Source organism: Papaver somniferum, chromosome 5 (assembly GCF_003573695.1).
Source record: "Papaver somniferum cultivar HN1 chromosome 5, ASM357369v1, whole genome shotgun sequence".
NCBI classification, from domain to species: Eukaryota; Viridiplantae; Streptophyta; class Magnoliopsida; order Ranunculales; family Papaveraceae; genus Papaver; species Papaver somniferum.
In genome coordinates this window covers 163,355,352-163,373,842 of record NC_039362.1, presented here as the reverse complement: position 1 = coordinate 163,373,842, position 18,491 = coordinate 163,355,352, and the positions used below count along the sequence as shown (strand labels likewise).

Here is an 18,491-nt window from a genome sequence, read left to right as displayed (position 1 = left end):
CTTTTGTATATGTTTGATGACGCATAATCTTCTTCCTAGATTGTCATTGCTTTTGGGAGATCTTATTGATATGATCCAAAGCGCCTATGTTCATTCCATTGTAGGCAATCGGTGCATACATCCATAAATCGTCCGAACTTAACAACTTGATTTGGAGTTGTAAAAACTTAACATAGTCAACTGCTTCTTCAAGCATTGTACTTATATCAACCTGCAGATATACAAAACTTACTATTAGAACATGTTCCTTCATTTACTTATTAAACTTGACAAAATGAAGCAAATTATATACAGTGATTTTCATGATGTTTTAGCACTTACTTTGGTTCCATTTGGGACAAGGTTTTGTAGGGTTTTCAATCTTTCGTTTATCCTTTCTCTTCGTTTCTGCAAAAATAAACCATAGTTCCCGTAAGTAAGCGATAATAAGAATTAGCTAGATATAATATTGGTTAGAATTTGTTACCCTAGCATAGAGACTTTGAGGATCAGTTGCGGAACCTCTGCTAGCTCTAGCTTTTCCATTCATATTGAGAACGGATGACTCTTTCGGCTCTTCCTGAGAACCATTGGAATCCTCTTCAGAGCTGCAACCACTAGAACACTGTCTCTCTTCTTCATCGTTACTACTGGGAGATTGTTTTTTACTCTTCTTAGACCTTACATTTCTTTTGTTCTTCTGATTCTGCATCACAAAATAAAAATGAAAACAAGTCAATAAAAGTAGCCCATTACGCGTATCTCATAACAAGCTCATATTTGATCAAGTAAACTTACATCTCTAGGAACCCGAGTTCTCTTTTTACAGTTTCCAATCAACTCGACGTTGCTTTTGTCTTCTACCGTAGAAATAGCTGGTTCTTCAATCTCGGATTTCGCCTTAGCTTCAAATCTCTGATCATGAAGGTCAACAGCTTCTAATGAAGATTCATTGCTCATTTCTTCATTCAAACAAGTATTGTTAGTTTCTTCCACTACATGGCCGGGGAAGAAGTTATTGGTCGTCAAACCATGGACATGTTCTTGATCCTCAACCATAACATAATCCATAGATAAATTATTGCTCATCAAAATAGGAGCATTAGCATCACTGACGTAGTAATTATCATGGTCATCATGATAAGAATTATTTTGCATGTAAACATGATCACCATTACCGTTAAAACTGTAGTTACCTACTTGAGACATATTTTCATAATGGGGGTAGGAAATATCAGCACAAAAATATGAATTGTCAGGCATCCTCATCATCATCCCGCCATCGTTAGTTTCAGCTTCGTCGTGATGATGATTAGGATAGTAATTAGCAGTGACAGGAGTTGACATATTTCCCAAACTTGGGTACTCGTCTTGATGTTGTTGTGGTTGTTGTTGTTCGCTTGTATACGAGAAGTTACCGAGCAATTGTAACATGAACTCAGCTTCTTCGTTGTTAGAGAAAAACCCACAGAAGGAGTTAATAAGTTCTCCGTCAGACATAACTCCCATAGACTCCATTGTTCAGTAGATTGAAAGAGAAAAGGATTAAAATGCCTTGAGAAAAAAGACTATGTATTCGAAATGGTTATCAAGAATTAAAGAATAGTGATCATTAACTGTTGGGAGAGAAGTAGCTCCAAATGATGATGTTTCGAAGCTTGAGGAATAATGACAAACTACTAACACATATTTATACAACCAAAAATTAGGCTAAAAGACCATAATAACCTTAACTCATCATTTTTTCCAGAACACATAGAATAAAATACCAAATTGATTATTTTACCATGCAATTTTCAATGTTTTCATAGTTCCTATCCAAATTTGTGATCAATAGTGAAGGAGAGCAAGACACCGCCCAGAGCCTATATTTTGCTTTTAAAAAAATGTCAATTTTTATTACAGTTGCGGTGTTACTGTGGTAATTACTGGTAAAATCTGTTTTATGAAACACTTAAACCTTGGGTAAAATCTGACTAATTTCCATTATGGCCATTTTTTTTGTGAGTGTATTCCTGGTCTGCATTAAGAATACCTTGGCTCCCAAATAATTTGCTATGGTCTTGGATGCAGTATGCCCATTTTGGTGTACATGCCAAATCATATATTTTAATTGTTTGATTAATTCCTAATCATTGGTGCGTAAGCTAGAGAATAGAGATCGAGAGAGAGCGGATGCACGAGTTTCAGTTTGGTTGTGAGACAAAACTCGAGAGAGATCAAGTTCTATATGATATGCGTGTTGGTTGATTAAAAAAGTGGAACCCTTTGCAACAGCTAGGGACCATTTCAAATTTATTAAACTAGTGATGGTTGGAGCCTAATCCTTAAGCAATCATGAGAAGGGGTCCCAACTATGATCAATTAACGAGGGTAACGATATCTGACGCATACCCTACAGATAAGGGTTACATAAAAACGGCCATGGGAGCTCTTTCAGAATCTGACTTTAATGTTAATATAGAATTCTCACAAAATTTAGGGTTACTATACTTTAATGGGAGTTCTTTTTCATACCCTGCAGAATTCTCTCCCCAGGGCCCCGGCCATGCGCTTGACAAATTTTGGTGGGGATTGATCAATTCTGCACAAAAGGGCGCATAGGGTAGCCCTTATCTGATAAGTATAGTGATAGATATCACAATTAATGTTAACAGAAAATGAAGAATTAGGTTGGGAAAGACTGACTACGGGGAGTTAGAAATGGGAGGACGTGGGGGGAATTTTTATATGAATATGAAATTTGCAAAGGGAATGTTGTTGGGGATAGAATAATGACTAAAGAAATATGGGGACGAAGGACGGAGAGGCGTGATCGTGCGAGACAAACAAAAAAAGGTCTAAATAATATTATGCGTCCATTTCCTCCGAGGCTGGGATGCTTGAACCTAACCTAACGAGTAACGTCATAAGTACTTCCTTTCCATGTATCATTTTTTTTCCAGTTCCTTTTTCGTAGCATATTTTTTCTTGTTTCATTTGTTTGTGTTGTCATATATGTGTACATTCTTGTCATAGCCATGAACATCGTAGTGTCGTACTATGCAGACATTAAAATTGGGAGAAAAATAAGTTTTCTAAAGATGATGAAGGTCAAAGAAAATAGAACACCATTATGTAGTTTGTGTATATCATTCGGACCTTTTGCCTATTACCCCCATCCCATTTTTCTATGGTTTACATAGAAAGACAATGATAAGACACGCTAGTATGGCTAACCGAATCTGTTAAACGACATCACAACACGACACATCACGTTTATTTTCTGACACAACACAGCATGTCACGTCATTTAGCACAACACATCATGTCTAAATCTCTGGCACAACATGCAGCACGTTAAGCACGTGATTTCGTGGGATGGGATGTGCCGGGACGGCACGTTTTACACCTCTAAACAAGGCCGACCAAAAAAAAAGTGTTAACAAATTATGATTCCAAATATCATAAAAACTAATTATCTACTTGTAATACTATATTGGAGAGGAGAGTAACCTAATTAGAAAAAATCCCTTACGTACGCTAATTTAACGACTTTTTGGGATCAAGAAGCGTATAGATAGTACTGTTGGTGGGGAACTAGAATTTGCATTATTGTTTTAGTTTTCAATTATTGATTTTCTTGATTAATGGTGGTTGAACCTGATTGCACCTAGTTTGTTTATTCTGAGAACATTTTCTTCTGATATAAGGTCACTCGAACTAGATCAAGGATCGACATAGATCATATATGTTTTTAGATCTGACAATATGCTTGGGATCTTCCATTGTTATATACTTCGTTCTGCGTATGATTGATTACAAGGGGTTCAAGTTTGTTTGTTCAGGTACAGAAGAAGACATTGAAGATTTGAAGACAAGAAGATTTCTTATTGGTTTCGTATCTTTGGGATTTAACTTCGTGCATACACTTGATCGGCTGAGATCCGACTAGATTTGTTTTATATTTTATAGACATATAATTTGCTAGTCATAGTAGATCCGCAAACTATCATTTGGTAATATTCTTCAGTATCTGAATATGATAATTTGTACACCGAGATTTGGTTATCTTGATAATCTAAATCTTGGTATATCTTACCCAACAAAGGAGTTTATTATATTAAACGAAAGAGCCTTTGTTAAACTTAACATATAATCTTTGATTTATTTCTTGAGATTGAAAAAATGGTTACCGAACAGATTAGTCCTTTACTGTTTCGGAGGACGATCATTTGAGTGCTTGAAGTCTTCACATCGGCTGAAGCAACTTAAGATAGTGGACTCTATCTTAGGATTTGCATGCATTGGTTGGTTGTAGGCACAGGGATACTGAGGAAACTAGGTAACTAGGGGTGGTTTACTTGGTCTCAACTATACAAAGTTGGTAGTGGTCTTTATATAACGACTTAATTATGAGAGTCTTCCAAACTGGACTAGGTCCCAGAACACTTGGGGTTGATCCCTATAGTTAGGTTCAGTTTCGATACCTATTCCATATACCAAGTGTATACCTTGTTGTTTCCATCTTCTTGACAGCCTCTGTCTATATTAGATCACACAAGATATTTGACTTATAGGTTGATATCGAAAATATCGTGGTGCGCTTGGTATCCCCGTATTTTTCAAAGTCAAATAATTTAGGACCTATTTATAAGCCTAATATTAGACATATATCCGAGTACCAGGTACCAACGGATGAGAACTAAAATTATAATGGGCTAAGTGTTAGGATCCAGATCAAGAAATGAATCAACCGGTTCCAAATTAGTATATACCCGTTAACAATCTTACTTTCGACGCACCGATCCTATGCAACGTGATCCGTTAGGTTCAATCTTATTTGTATCGCCACCCATAAGTTCTGTGTTACTTTTGTTTGAGTTATGAAACTTAATATTTTTAGTAATACTAGTTTTCCCTTAATGTCCATCTATTGAACAGTACGATAGAAGTTTTGCCTTAGGTTTACCTTCACATCACCGTTAAGTCCGTTAAAAACCTGAAATAAGGTGTTATTTGCTTGTATGAACTGTCTCTTTAGTTTTTAAATATTCGTTTGCTCATATTTTAATTTAAAATTTTAGTTAAATTTCCATAATAATATTAGACTATTCTTTAGTTTCCATAATAATATCATTGGCATAATAAATGGTACTTGATTTAATGGAGAGAGAACATCCGAGTTCTTTATCTCGATAGAATTTTTTTTATCTTTCAATGGACACTCTAGGTAATGTTAAAGGAATTAGATTAGAAAAAAGCAAAAGGAGGGGATTCAGCTCATGGATTCACTTTTTGGTAGACATGGCTTTCTGGTTGAGTGATGTGATGGGTGAAGCTAGGGTGATAAACAGTGATAGGAAGAAATGGCCAAGGAGACAAGGAGAGGAATCATTTCTATGTGAAGATAAGGAAAATGAAGGAGGAAGATACATGAGGGTGTCAAGGGTCAGAAGAGGAGATGCAGACAAATCTTATGTGATGTGCATTACATGTGGAGATGGCTGTTATTATTGGGTTACTCTCTGCAAGGAAATCCGTAAATTGTTGCAAATTAATAATATACACAGAAAGATAAGACAATCTTTACCTGCAGAGACATACTTTCCTGTCTCTTTACCCAAGAACAATATTGGAGCTAAATCATGTATAGGGTTAGTGCGAGTAGATGGTTTTGTTAGATAGCATAAGGTGGCAAGGGAGATTCGCAGATAAATGCAATGGGAGTCTTTCGTAGATATGGAGATTGTGGATGAGCAAACAACAAAGATTAAACTTATTCATGATTATTGGCTAGATTTCTGGAAATCAAGGTGTATTACTGTTGATGATTCCGAGGTTCACTTATCACAGTGGCATGAGGACCATGCTAAGGCTAAGCAGTTGCAGGTAGTACACAGAAGGAGAGTGGCAAGCAGAAGGAATTTGTTAGATCCAGTGTTGTCAAAGATGGTACTATTCCAATACAAGCAATGTCAAAATTTAAAAAGTGGCTTAAGATTAGAGGGATTCCACATCATCATTGGAATTCAAATCTCTTTCGATCAATAAGAGATTCTTTGGGAGGTGTAATGGAGATTGCAACTAGCACTCTGCAACTCGTAAAGGCTTCCTTTTTTAATATTTCTTTAAAAGGGAATTTTGCAAATTCCGACGGTGTTATTGGTTGAAGAAGGAGACCATATTTGGATTGTTACGATTGAACGGATTTCAATTCCAGCCCTAAAAATAAGGCTTCTCTAGAGGAGTATAGTAGATTGATTTCTGACAACAAACAAAATCTTTCAAATTTGAAAATATCTCTTCCCGCAATATCAGGAGCTAAATCGGTCTGGGTCTCTAATTCAAAATCGAGTGAGGCAATTCATCAGAATCGAGAGTTAACATACATTGTGGAAAATAATTGGGTTTTCAAACCAAAAAATTTCTGCAAGTAACTCTCAAGATGAAGTCCCATTAGATGGTGGCGTCCACGTGGTTTGATCATCACACTCTTGTGGTATGAATGATAGAGAAGATCATGTTCATATTCAGGCTACAGAGAAGGGGGTTATTAACTTTGTTAGTGAGATGAGTGGATTAATGACAACTGCAAGATGAAACTTAGGTTATATAAATACAACTCTCTTTATTGATGTTTAGAAAATCTCTCAAAACTAAACACAAGCTCTAAATTTGCTCATATGATCAACCACAACTTTGGTGATCATATATATATATAGAACTATGAATTCCTTTTCCTAGTCCTATTACCTTATTACATGTCTTTCCTTTTCTTAGAACTAGATGACTTCTAATTCCCTTAGGATTACATCAATTTCCTAATCTTGTCCTAACCAGCTTGTTAGTGACTTCTATGTTGAAGTTTAACCAACATTCTCCCCGTTAAGCTTCAACCTTACCCGTGACATTTCTTGCACTCCAATCAATTGTCTCATTTCTTCAAACTTGATCCGAGCTAATGCCTTTGGAAATATATATGCTTTCTGCTCAGTTCCTGATATGTGTTCAACGTTAATGACCTCCTTCTCGATGCATTCTCGTATGAAATGATACCTTTTGTGAATGTGTTTCGTCTTCCCATGAAACACTGGATTTTTAGTGAGTGCAATTGCAGACTTATTATCAATCTTGATGAGAACTTTTTCAGGTTCTCTTCCTTTGATTTCACCCAACAGTTCTTGAAGCCATATTGATTGTTTAACTTCTTCTGTTGCAGCCATAAACTCAGCTTCACAGGATGAGAGGGCTACAGTGTCTTGCTTCTGTGCACACCATGTAATAGGTGCTTCTCCTAGATAAAATATATGACCAGTTGTACTTTTTCCATCATCTTGGTCAATATTATGACTGTTGTCACTATACCCAACAATTTCTTTTGATCCTCCTCGACCATACTTCAATCCATAGCTGATTGTTCCTCTTAGATATCTCAATATCTGCTTTATTACATCACCATGAGACTTGCGTGGACTCTGCATATAACGGCTTGCTACTCCCACAGAGAAAGCCAAGTCTGGTCTTGTGTGTAACAAGTATCTAAGGCATCCAACATTTATTCTATAACTCGTTGGATCAATCTCAGCTTCTTCTTGTGCCTTTGAAACTTTAAGTCCAAACTCCATTGGTATCTTAGTTGGATTACAAGTTTCAAGTCCTGCTTCTTTCAGAATTCTCCTTGCATAAGCTTCTTGTTTAATCTGAATCCCATCTACTCATTGATGAACTTCTATGCCAAGGTAATAAGTGAGTTTTCCGAGGTCTGACATCTCAAACTTTGATGACATTTCTCTCTTGAACTCATTGATCACCTTAAGGGAGTTGCTAGTCAAAAATAGATCATCTACATAGACTGCAATCACAAGAAGCGTTCCCTTTTCTTCTTTTCTGTATACTGATGTTTCTTTAGAGCACTTAACAAATATGATTTCTCTTAAGATTTGATCTAACTTTGTATTCCAGGCTCGAGGAGCTTGTCTTAGACCATATAGAGCTTTTGATAACTTATAAACCTTATGCTCTTGTCCTTTTACTTCAAAACCTTCTGGTTGTTCAACATACACATCTTCTCGCAATTCACCATGTAAGAATGCTGTCTTAACGTCTAAGTGGTGAATTTCCCATGAGTTTGATGCTGCTTCTGCTATTAAGAGACGAATTGTCTCTAGTCTAGCAACTGGTGCGAAAACTTCATCAAAGTCTATGCCTGATTCTTGAACGTATCCCTTAGATACAAGTCTTGCCTTATATTTGTTGACAGTACCATCAACATTCCGTTTTATTTTGAAAATCCACTTAAGACAAATCACTTTTACCCCACCTGTCTTATCAACTAGACACCAAGTCTTGTTTCTGTTGATTGAAACAATTTCTTCTCTACATGCTTGTATCCATTTATGCGAAAGCTTTGCTTCCTTAAAGTTTCTTGGTTCGTCATTAATGGATAACAATAATGTCTCACATTCCTCTGCTGCTTGAAGAACATAATCCTCCAGATGCTGTGGCTTTTGTATCTATCTTGTTGATTTCGCAGTGGAATGGGTTGAGTTATTTCATCGATCTCCTCTTCTTCTTCTTCTTCTTCTTCGTTATTCTCAGTGTTTTCATTATTCTCTTCTTCTTCTTGATTAACAACATTTTTTCCATTGGTATTGATGATTATGGGTCCTTCGCCTTCATCAATTACTTGACCCCATCTCATGTGAAACATTCCTGGATCCCTACTTGGTCCATCATTAGTTTCTTTCCAGTTCCAGTTTGCTTTTTCATCGAATACCACATCTCGACTCACTATTACTCTTTTCGTTGTTGGATTGAATAATCTGTAAGCTTTGGATCCAGGCTCAATTCCTAGATGCACAAGAGTCTGAGATCGATCATCCAATTTCTTAAGAGTTGTAGAATCAACTTTTGCGTATGATTTGCAACCAAACACTCTTAGATGATCTATGTTTGGTTTTCTCTTTCGCAAACTTTCAAATGGAGTCGTGTCTTTCAGAGCTTTCGTAGGTATCCTGTTTATCAGGTATGTGGAGTATCGTACAGCTTCTCCCCATAGATAATTAGGTACCTGCATAGCCTTTAAAGAACTTCTTGTCATCTTCATTAGAGTCCTGTTTCTCCTCTCCACCACTCCGTTTTGTTGTGGTAGCCCTGGAACTATCTTGTTCTGAGACATAGTTTTTAAGGTTCTGAAACTTATGTGTCCTAACCTTGCGTGCCACTTCCATGTCTGATCTTCCAGTCTCATATTCAGACACAATGACCTTCCAATCATGAGACTTATCTTGTAGAGTCTATTCTGTGAGCGTGAGACTCTAACTAAAAGTCTTCCACTTGGGTCATGAACTGTTAGATAATCTTGTCGCATTCTAACATCACATCCAACTTCTGTAGCTTGTCCTAAACTTAGAATGTTTCTTTGTAAGTTTGGGATGAAGTAGATGTTTGTGACAAGCTTCTGTTCTCCAGTCTTGCTTTGAAATAGAATTGATCCTTTCCCTTCAATTTCTACAGAAGATCCATCCCCAAACTTCACTTGTCCTTTGATTTTCTCATTGAGTTCAGAAAAGTAGTGTCTCTTACCAGTCATGTGATTGCTGGCTCCATTATCTAAATACCAGATTCCTTCTTATCCATCATTTGATTCGTATTTCGTTGGTATTAGTTTCCCTTTGTTTAAGAATACAACTTCGTGCATGAAAAGAGTTGTATCTGCTTCCCTTGTTTCATTCTTGTTTGCTTCTTCCATCTTTTGTATTATTTCAGGTCATACAGAGGAGAAGTGTCCTGGTTTATCACATCTGTAACAAATAATGTTTGATCTATCCTTCTTTTCTTTCCCTTGGTTTTGATCATTCTGACTTGTTGTTCTATCTTGTGAGTTAAACCTTCCTCCCCTTCCTCGGCCTCTGTTTACTATACCACCTCTTCCACGACCTCTTCCTCTTGTCGCAGATTTTTTTTGGTAAGAGTTTGTGTACAAGAGTTTTCCTTGAGTTTCTCCATTGTTTTCTTCATCAAGGATTCTCTCTTCATATGCTTTCAATCTTCCAATTATATCTTCATAGCTAGTCTTCTTTAAATCTAAGACTTGTTCGAGAGAAGCTATGATATGAATATACTTGGATCTTGGTAAACTATTGAGAAACTTCTTTACCAGTTTATCTTCATCAATGGATTGTCCAAGTGACGCAGCTTTTGAGGCTATCTCTGATAGCTTTCCTGCAAAGCTATCAATAGTATCAGTGTCTTTCATCTTCACTCTTTCAAATTCAGACATTAAGGTTTGCAGACGGGCTTCTTTAACTCGATCAGCTCCGAGATTACGTGCCTTTATTGCATCCCAAATTTTCTTTGAAGTTTCCTGTTCACCAACTTGTAGAACAAGACATTCTGGTATTGCTTGAAAGAGTAATCTAATGGCAACATTGTTTTTGTCTGGGTCCAATGTACCAGGATCAATTGTTTCCAAAACTTTGTAGATTTTTATCAGTACCTTCATTCTCATGGCCCATACTGTGTAGTTTGTAGCGTTGAGGATTGGAACTTGTATTGATGGTGGCGTGAACTGTTTTGCACCCACAATGGTGGTTTCGTTTTCCATGGATCAGAAACAAGCTCTGATACCAATTAATGGCAACTGCAACATGAAACTTAGCTTATATAAAGACAACTCTCTTTATTGATGTTTAGAAAATCTCTCAAAACTAAACACAAGCTCTAATCTTGCTCATATGATCAACCACAACTTTGGTGATCATATATATATAAAACTATGAATTCCTTTTCCTAGTCCTATTACCTTATTACATGTCTTTCCTTTTCTTAGAACTAGATGACTTCTAATTCCCTTAGGATTACATCAATTTCCTAATCTTGTCCTAACCAGCTTGTTAGTGACTTCTATGTTGAAGTTTAACCAACATGGATGTGCATGTGATGTACCCACCACTCATAATAGAGTTATAATCCCTACTGACAATCGATTTCAGTCTTTAAATGATGTTGGAAGACGGGATGTGGTTCCCAACTCATCTAGACTGGATTTGATTGACAGTATTCTTGCAACTGAGTCAGTAGGTTTACAGAATGAATGTGGTGATGGTGGTGAGTCCACACATTATGTTAATCAATTGAACTTGGTCTATTCTGGAACTATTCTTCCTGTTTTTGCTGGATGTGAAGGTGCAGTTCCTGCTACAACAGCTAAGGAAAGTCCAGTTTCTGGAAGAAGGTTTTTATTCTCAAGTTGTATTGACGACCTTGAACTGGTTTTGCATGGTAATTCCTTGGTGAACAAGACTGATACAGTTTCAAAACTTCAACCACTTCAAGTTGTGCCAGCTCCTAATCTTTTTTCAGTGGTTGAAGATCAGATTGAGTTATGTTGTAGACTAGGTGGAATTCATCCCAAGGATGAAAGGAATGTTAAAGAAGTAATCGATGTGATTTTACTCAAGTATACAGACAGATACAAGGCCATCGAAGACGGTAAGAAGGTCCATGATAGTTATGACTCTAATGATTCAAATGATTCCAATGATATGGAGTAGGAAAGCTCAAGGGAAAATCTTAAAGATAATGGGGTCTTAATTTATTAACTGGAAAATTAGAGGTCTCAACGCGTACAATAAAAAAAATAGCAGTCAGAGATTTAACTGCGACGCATAAATGTCTAGTGTATACAATCCAAAAAAAAAATATGATGAATACCTTGCAATTGTTTGTCAGGCAACTTTGGTTTAATTTTGAGTTTGTTCGTTCCCAAGGTGTTAACGACAATAATGGAGGTTTTATAACCATGTGGTACAATGCACGGTTGGAGATACTGGATAAAATATTGGGATTCAATTCAATATCTATTCTTTTCAAATTTAGAAGAGGCGTCTTAAAGTTTATCCTAACTAACACTTATTCACCTTGTGAGTACAATGCAAGAGATACTTTCTGGGCTAATCTGGCGGAAGTTAATAACTGGTCATATGAAGCATGGTGTTTGATGGGAGATTTTAACGCGGTAAGAAGTGATGATGAACAAAATAGACCAGGAGGAGATATAAGCAACATGACTTTTTTGAATGATTTCATCGTAACATAGGAGATGATTCACTTACCTTAAACGGTAGTTCTTGTTAGAGCATTTCCCGGTCGAACTCACAAGTGTTGCTATCTCAATCTTGTTGTCAAAACTATATCTTGATTTCTAGTTTACAATTAATTAAGTCTCGGAATAGGATAAAATTATATTTGAGAAACAGTGGATCACGATAGTCATTATTGCGTTCTACCGTTTGAAGGCGAAAACCAACCGAAGCTTTTGTAGAACTTCATCAACAAAAGGTAAGTGAAGACTGAACCACCTATTTCTCAAGTTATATTCACTTTTCTATCATTTGAGACGATGTCGCATAACTAATTAGACTATTATGCATAGACAATAATTTCGAGACGAGAACTAATTACCAAGTTGGGGGATTTCTCGAAATATAACGATGAAGCTTAATGAACATTTTTTCATACTTGATGAATTTCGATTAAGGAAAATTTATTGTTCGGAATCAAAATCACGATTCAAGTTTCATCATTCAAAAATAGCCTCGAACAGTGATATGTGTCATTGATGTTATTCAGGAATATTTCGAATAGATTTAGAGAGAAATATAGAACTACTATGGATTAAGATACAAGACAGTGTTATCAGTCTTACAAACTTGGAAAATTGTTATAAGTCTGAACCCGTATTACATGTACTCGTACATGTAACAGAGTAGCTATATATCGTTTCACAGATTTGTGGTACGTATATTCTTATGCACATCATGTGAAAATATGTTTAACTCATGAACCGGATCGGTACGCATACTCGTATGCAAACCATTTTTGAACTATGGTTACGGAACCAGGATTAGTATCCAAACCGGTACGCAAACCAAAATAGTTATATGTTCTTGAACTCGGCTGTGTATCTAAACCGGTACGCAATCCAAAATTGTTTTGTGAACTCCAGAACCGGTGATAGTCTTAAGGTAACCATACCGGTACACATGCCTAAATAGTTCTGTTAACTTCGGAACTTGGTACACATACTGTGACTGAACCGACTCACGAACGACAATGGTATTTGTACCTTGTACACCCACTAACCATGTCGATTTTTTTCAAGTGTGATTAAATTATTTCTACGAGATCATTAGCATTTGATTAATTCTCTAAAATACTAGACTTATTTTATTACATGATTGTGACTCAAGGTTAATGTCTTATGTGTTCATGAAAACGAGTGTTAAGCTTTTAAGTTCAAATCGACTAGTTTCGGCTAACCATGTTGAATATATTCTTTATACACGGTTTGGTTACAGTTTCACCTAACCAGAATGTATATCTTATATATGTAAATTAGATTCAAAGATTCATTTAACGGTGGATATTGTTTGCTTGGTTCCAAAGCTATCTTAGCTTTATACTTTGAATGTATATAAAAAGGGAACTTCAAGCAACTGAGATCTTTGAATCCCGACACTACTTTTTGATGTGTCCTAGTTGTATCTAGATCTGTCCTCTTCCTAGACCTTTTAGGTTTTAGCGACTACAAATACTTCGTAGGGACTCGTGAAGCCAGGTCAAATTATCTTCTCTTGATAACTCGAGTATCCTAATCTTGATCGACTGTTGAGCTGCTTACTTGATCAAAATAGATAGAAATCATCAAAGTTCTCTTTGTCTCAAACTTTATTGATTCCACATGTTTTATACTTGTGAGGTGAATAATAATCTAGGTTGCACTTCCGGTTGCTCGGATTTTGAGGTTAGCTAGACTTTGTCTATTACTATCGATTTCCATCACCTTTGATCAAACTATTTGATTGTAAAAGGAAATCATATATAGAATTAATCTGTGGGAGGCAGATTGGTTCAAAGTCTTCAATTGAGTTGAAGCAACTCTTAGTTAGTGTGATGTCGGCTAAGGGAATCAATTGCACGGAGTCCTGCTGGGATTCAAGAGGCGTAAGGAGCCCGATTGTACCTTAATCAGTGGGATACCTTTTAGGGCTCAATATATTCCAGTCTGAAGTTAATTGGTAGTAGGCTAGTGTCTATAGTGGCTTAATACAATTTGGTGTACAATCTTGACTAGGTCCCGGGATTTTTATGCATTTGTGGTTTCCTCGTTAACAAAACTACTGGTGTCTGTCTTATTTATTTTTCCGCATTATATTGTTTATCTTTATAAAAATTTTTTGCTTAATAATAAAATTTTATTGATTCCAAAAGATTTTACAAAAGAGTTCCAAAATAAGAGGAAAAGCTATCTCTCATGGTTAAAATGCTTACAAGCAAGCATTTGTAACCAACAACATCATCCAAATCTATAATATGTAACATTAGGATGTTCCATATGTAACATAAAAGGACGTCTACTTAAAAGAATTCTCTTTTCACCTCTAGGAAGAGTAGCCCCCATTTTTTCCATGCCATCAGCAGAGAAGTTAATCTCTCTGTAACTATGTATACTTTTGTGTAACTAGTAAGAGCTTCCACTATTTTATTCCACCTAGTTTTCACATACCATGGTACTTTTCTGGATGCAAAAGGGTTGAGAACTGACATAGAATCAGTCTTAATGCATAGCTGGAAGAATCCCTCACTTATGGCCCATTCACATGCATTTATTACTGCAAAAAACCTCTGCCATAAAATTTGTAGCAATACCCATCCCTCCTGCAACAACAATCAGAACTCTACCTATATTGTTTCTTCCTACAAAACCATATCCAGCTTCTCCAGGGTTGTTTCTTGCAGCTCCATCACAGTACAGAAGGATTTGATTCCCAGTGGGAAATGATAAGAAGCATTCCTGTATTTTGTATTTTTTCACTTTCTGCATTTCATACCAAATTTTTTAGGAATCAACAAGTCCTCCACTGTATTCAAGATACACCCCCCATCCTAACTTCACACTCCTTAGTAAGTTGCATGATTCTCTTCTTCAGTTCCTATGCATTTGGATGCACCCCATCATAAACAGTCATGTTTCTAAAAAAGCATAATTCTTTCATGGTTATGAAAGCAGCAGTCATCCAGATTTCTTGTACTGCTGGGATCCGATGCCAATTGTTTATCTTTATAATTGAAATATCATAGGTTGTATGTTGACCAATCATAGTAGATACATCCGACCTAGTTTGTTGGATATGACTTGATTGATTCTTGGACATTGGTCTTTGATACCGTCCAAATAATCTCTTTGTGATTAGGTTCACGGATTCGATTTTGTAAACGTTCTAATCACACGATATATATATATATATATATATATATATATATATATATATATATATATATATATATATATATATATATATAACTCTAGATATTATTCCTTGATTGAATTTAACTCTCGGAGTTGTATTAAGTTTGTCCATTCAGATTTCCTGGGAAAAAAAGTGGTGGTGTATTCTGGTACCCCCGCGTTTTCAGTTCTTTTGCTTGGTGTAATAAGCATGATGACTCTCTACTTTGTATATTGGACAGAGTTTTGGTATGTAATGAGTTTGACTCCAAAATCAGAAATGCAATTCAAACTGCTCTAGTCAGAACCTTCTCGGATCACAATGCACTTCTTTTTGAGGTATCTGCCGGCACTCGGAATAGTTGAGCTTCAAGATTGAAAATCACTGGTTTAAACATTCAAATTTTGTTAAATTGGTGGATATTTGGTGGAAGGATATGAATTTTAATGGCACACCGGGTTACATTCTATTCAGGAAGTTAAATCTTAAGTTCTTTATTAAGGATTGGAGTATAAAAGTGTTTGGTCATGTTAAACGGAAGGAAGAAAAGTTGGTGGATAAAGTAAAATCTCTCAATATAGCTGAAGAAACATATGTTTTGTCTAGAGTCCAAATTGTGGAGAGAGCTGATTTTTTAGTGAAGCTTAATGAGGTCAAAATAAATAAGGCTAGAATGGCGCATCAGAGGGCTAAAGTAAAAGGTTTTCGAGAGGGGGATAAAAACACAGAATACTTTCACAGGATTACTAATGCTAATAAGAAAATGAGTTTCATTACCAAGTTAGAAATAGGAGGTGCGGATGTTTTTAATCAAGATGCGACAAAAATGGAGATCTAATAGTATTATACTAAGTTGTTTAAGCCACAAGTATTGTTGCTCCATCTTTTGAGAACCTGGAGTTTAACCGCATTGATAATACTCAAAAAGAATGGCCTGAGAGATCTTTTTACGGAGAAGAAGTTGTGCTAGTGATTAAGCAGTGCGGTGCTAATAAGCAAATGCTCCCGATAACTACAATCTCGAGTTTTATAAGGCTTGCTGGGATACCTTAAAGACGAATATTATGCCTGTAATTAACGAATTATTCTGTAAAGTTTAGTTGGACTAGAGAATAAATATGTTTTTCTTGAAATTAATTCCTAAGAAGGAGAATTCTGCTACTCCAAAAGACTTTCGACCTTTGAGTCTCATTAGAAGTTTCTATAATATTGTATCTAAGTTATTTGCAGAGAGATTGAAAATGATAATGTCGAGTCTAATCTCTAATGCTCAAGGGGCCTTCATTAAGAACAAACAGATCTTGGATGGTATTCTTATCGTAAATGAATGCATTGACAGCAGGCCGTGGAAAAAGAAGTCGGGTATCTTATGTAAATTTGATATGGAGAAAGCTTTTGATAATGCTATCTGGCTCTCTCTCTTCTCTATTTTGCGAAAGAATGGTTTTGGAGAGAAGTGGATTTCTTGGATTTGTTGGTGTGTAACAGGTGCTCAATTCTCGATATTGGTTAATGGCGAGGCTACTAGAATTCAACATTCAAAAGGAATCAGACTAGGTGATCTTTTATCACAGTTTCTTTTTTATTTTGGTGGTTGAAGTTTTATCTATCTTGATTAATGAAGCAGTGACAGCAGGGAGATTAAGTGGGTTTCAAGTAGCGGAGGGTGGAACTATTGTGTCCCATTTACAGTTTTTGCTGACGACACAATTATTTTTCTTAATGCTTCTATGATGGAGGTAAGAAGACTACTTATTATTTTACTGCTTTTTGGGGTTCTGACCGGTCTTAAATTGAATTTAGAAAAGAGTCCTAAGACAAGCACATGAGCGGATAATTTGATTCAGGAATTGGCAATGGAACTGGGGTATAAAATTGATGCTCTACCTATCACTTATTTAGGGATGCCAATTGGTGCCTCAAAGTGAAATGTAGCTATATGGGAGATGATAATTCATAGAATACAGAAGAAACTCGCTCTCTGAAAGTGTAAGTTTCTTAATTAGGCTGGTAGAGTAACTTTGATCAAGAGCTCTGCGGAGGGGGATGGGATGAAAATAACATGAAAATGAGTTGGGTTTCATGGTAGAAGGTTTGAATACCAAAGTGAAAATCTGGCTTGGGGATACGTAATATCAGGTTGGTTAACATATTATTGCTAGCTAAATGGCATGACAGGTTTTGTAAAAAACGACGACTTTATGGGGAAAGATTGTTTGCGAAAAAACAAAAACATATGGAAAGTGTTTACTTCCATTATACGTTAATGATCCAGTGGGCAGGAGTATGTGGTATGAAATTTTAAAGGCAAAAAATGATTTCCATGAGTTGATTAATGTGAAGATAAATAACGAGAGAAGAGTCAGATTCTGACTTGACCGGTGGATGGGGAATTACTCTTTCAAAGAGGAATATATAAGATTAGTGAACAGAAGAAATCAGTTACAGTTGAGTTGCTTAATATGAACTGAAATTTTTTGTTTACTAGAATAGATCTTTTGGAACATAAGTATGAATTAAAGAATTTGGTTTTATACCTTGATGGAGATGAAAATCCAAGGTAAAGCAACTTCAAAAGCTATTTCCAGGAAGCTATCGTTGGTTGGTGATGACCGGGATGTATTATCTGCTTTGGAAAATAAGCTCGCTCCTCCTAAGGTCTATTTCATATTATGAGCAGCAATACATGCTTCGATACTTGCTAGAGATATGCTGCAACATAGAGTAGTGGTTATTCCTTCAGTCGACTGCCTCTTTTGTAATGTTGTATAAATGTTGGAGCATCTTGTGTGCACATATTTCATCATCAAACACGTGTATATAGGAATATACGTGGAGAGCATGCGGACAAAGTCATCAAAGCATGATGACATGTGCCCACAGCTAAGATACTCATCCCGCCGACATTGGATCTTTGCCCAAACAAATCTAAGGGCAGAAGTTAAAAAGATGTACCGGTAACACGATGTACTGCGGAGCACCAGATAACTCCCGAAGAGTTACTTTATCTCATCCCCAAAAGAATCCAAGATCAACGGTGGAGAGAAAATGAACTGACACGGATGTAACAGGGGCAGAAAACACTTGCCTGACATGAGCAGGCACCTCAACTACCCGCATTAAACACTCTGAGCAACATACGTGTCGATCAACCCGTGGAACGAACGAAGACGACCCTGCGTGATGAAGTAATAAACGAAGACCCCCGCGGGATGGACACAGAACACAAGAAGATAA

General features: G+C 36.4%; 1 protein-coding gene across 1 annotated transcript; it reads right to left on the bottom strand.

Moving 5' to 3' along the window:
- Nucleotides 1–43: 43 nt before the first annotated feature.
- LOC113279973 (transcription factor bHLH84-like) lies at nucleotides 44–1,591 on the bottom strand. Its single transcript, XM_026528605.1, has 4 exons — nucleotides 778–1,591; nucleotides 467–685; nucleotides 322–387; nucleotides 44–211 (listed from the first exon to the last, which is right to left on the bottom strand). The coding sequence occupies exons 1-4, from the start codon at nucleotides 1,495–1,497 to the stop codon at nucleotides 44–46; spliced, it is 1,173 nt and encodes a 390-aa protein (XP_026384390.1). The 5' UTR covers nucleotides 1,498–1,591.
- Between the last annotated feature and the right edge of the window lie 16,900 nt (nucleotides 1,592–18,491).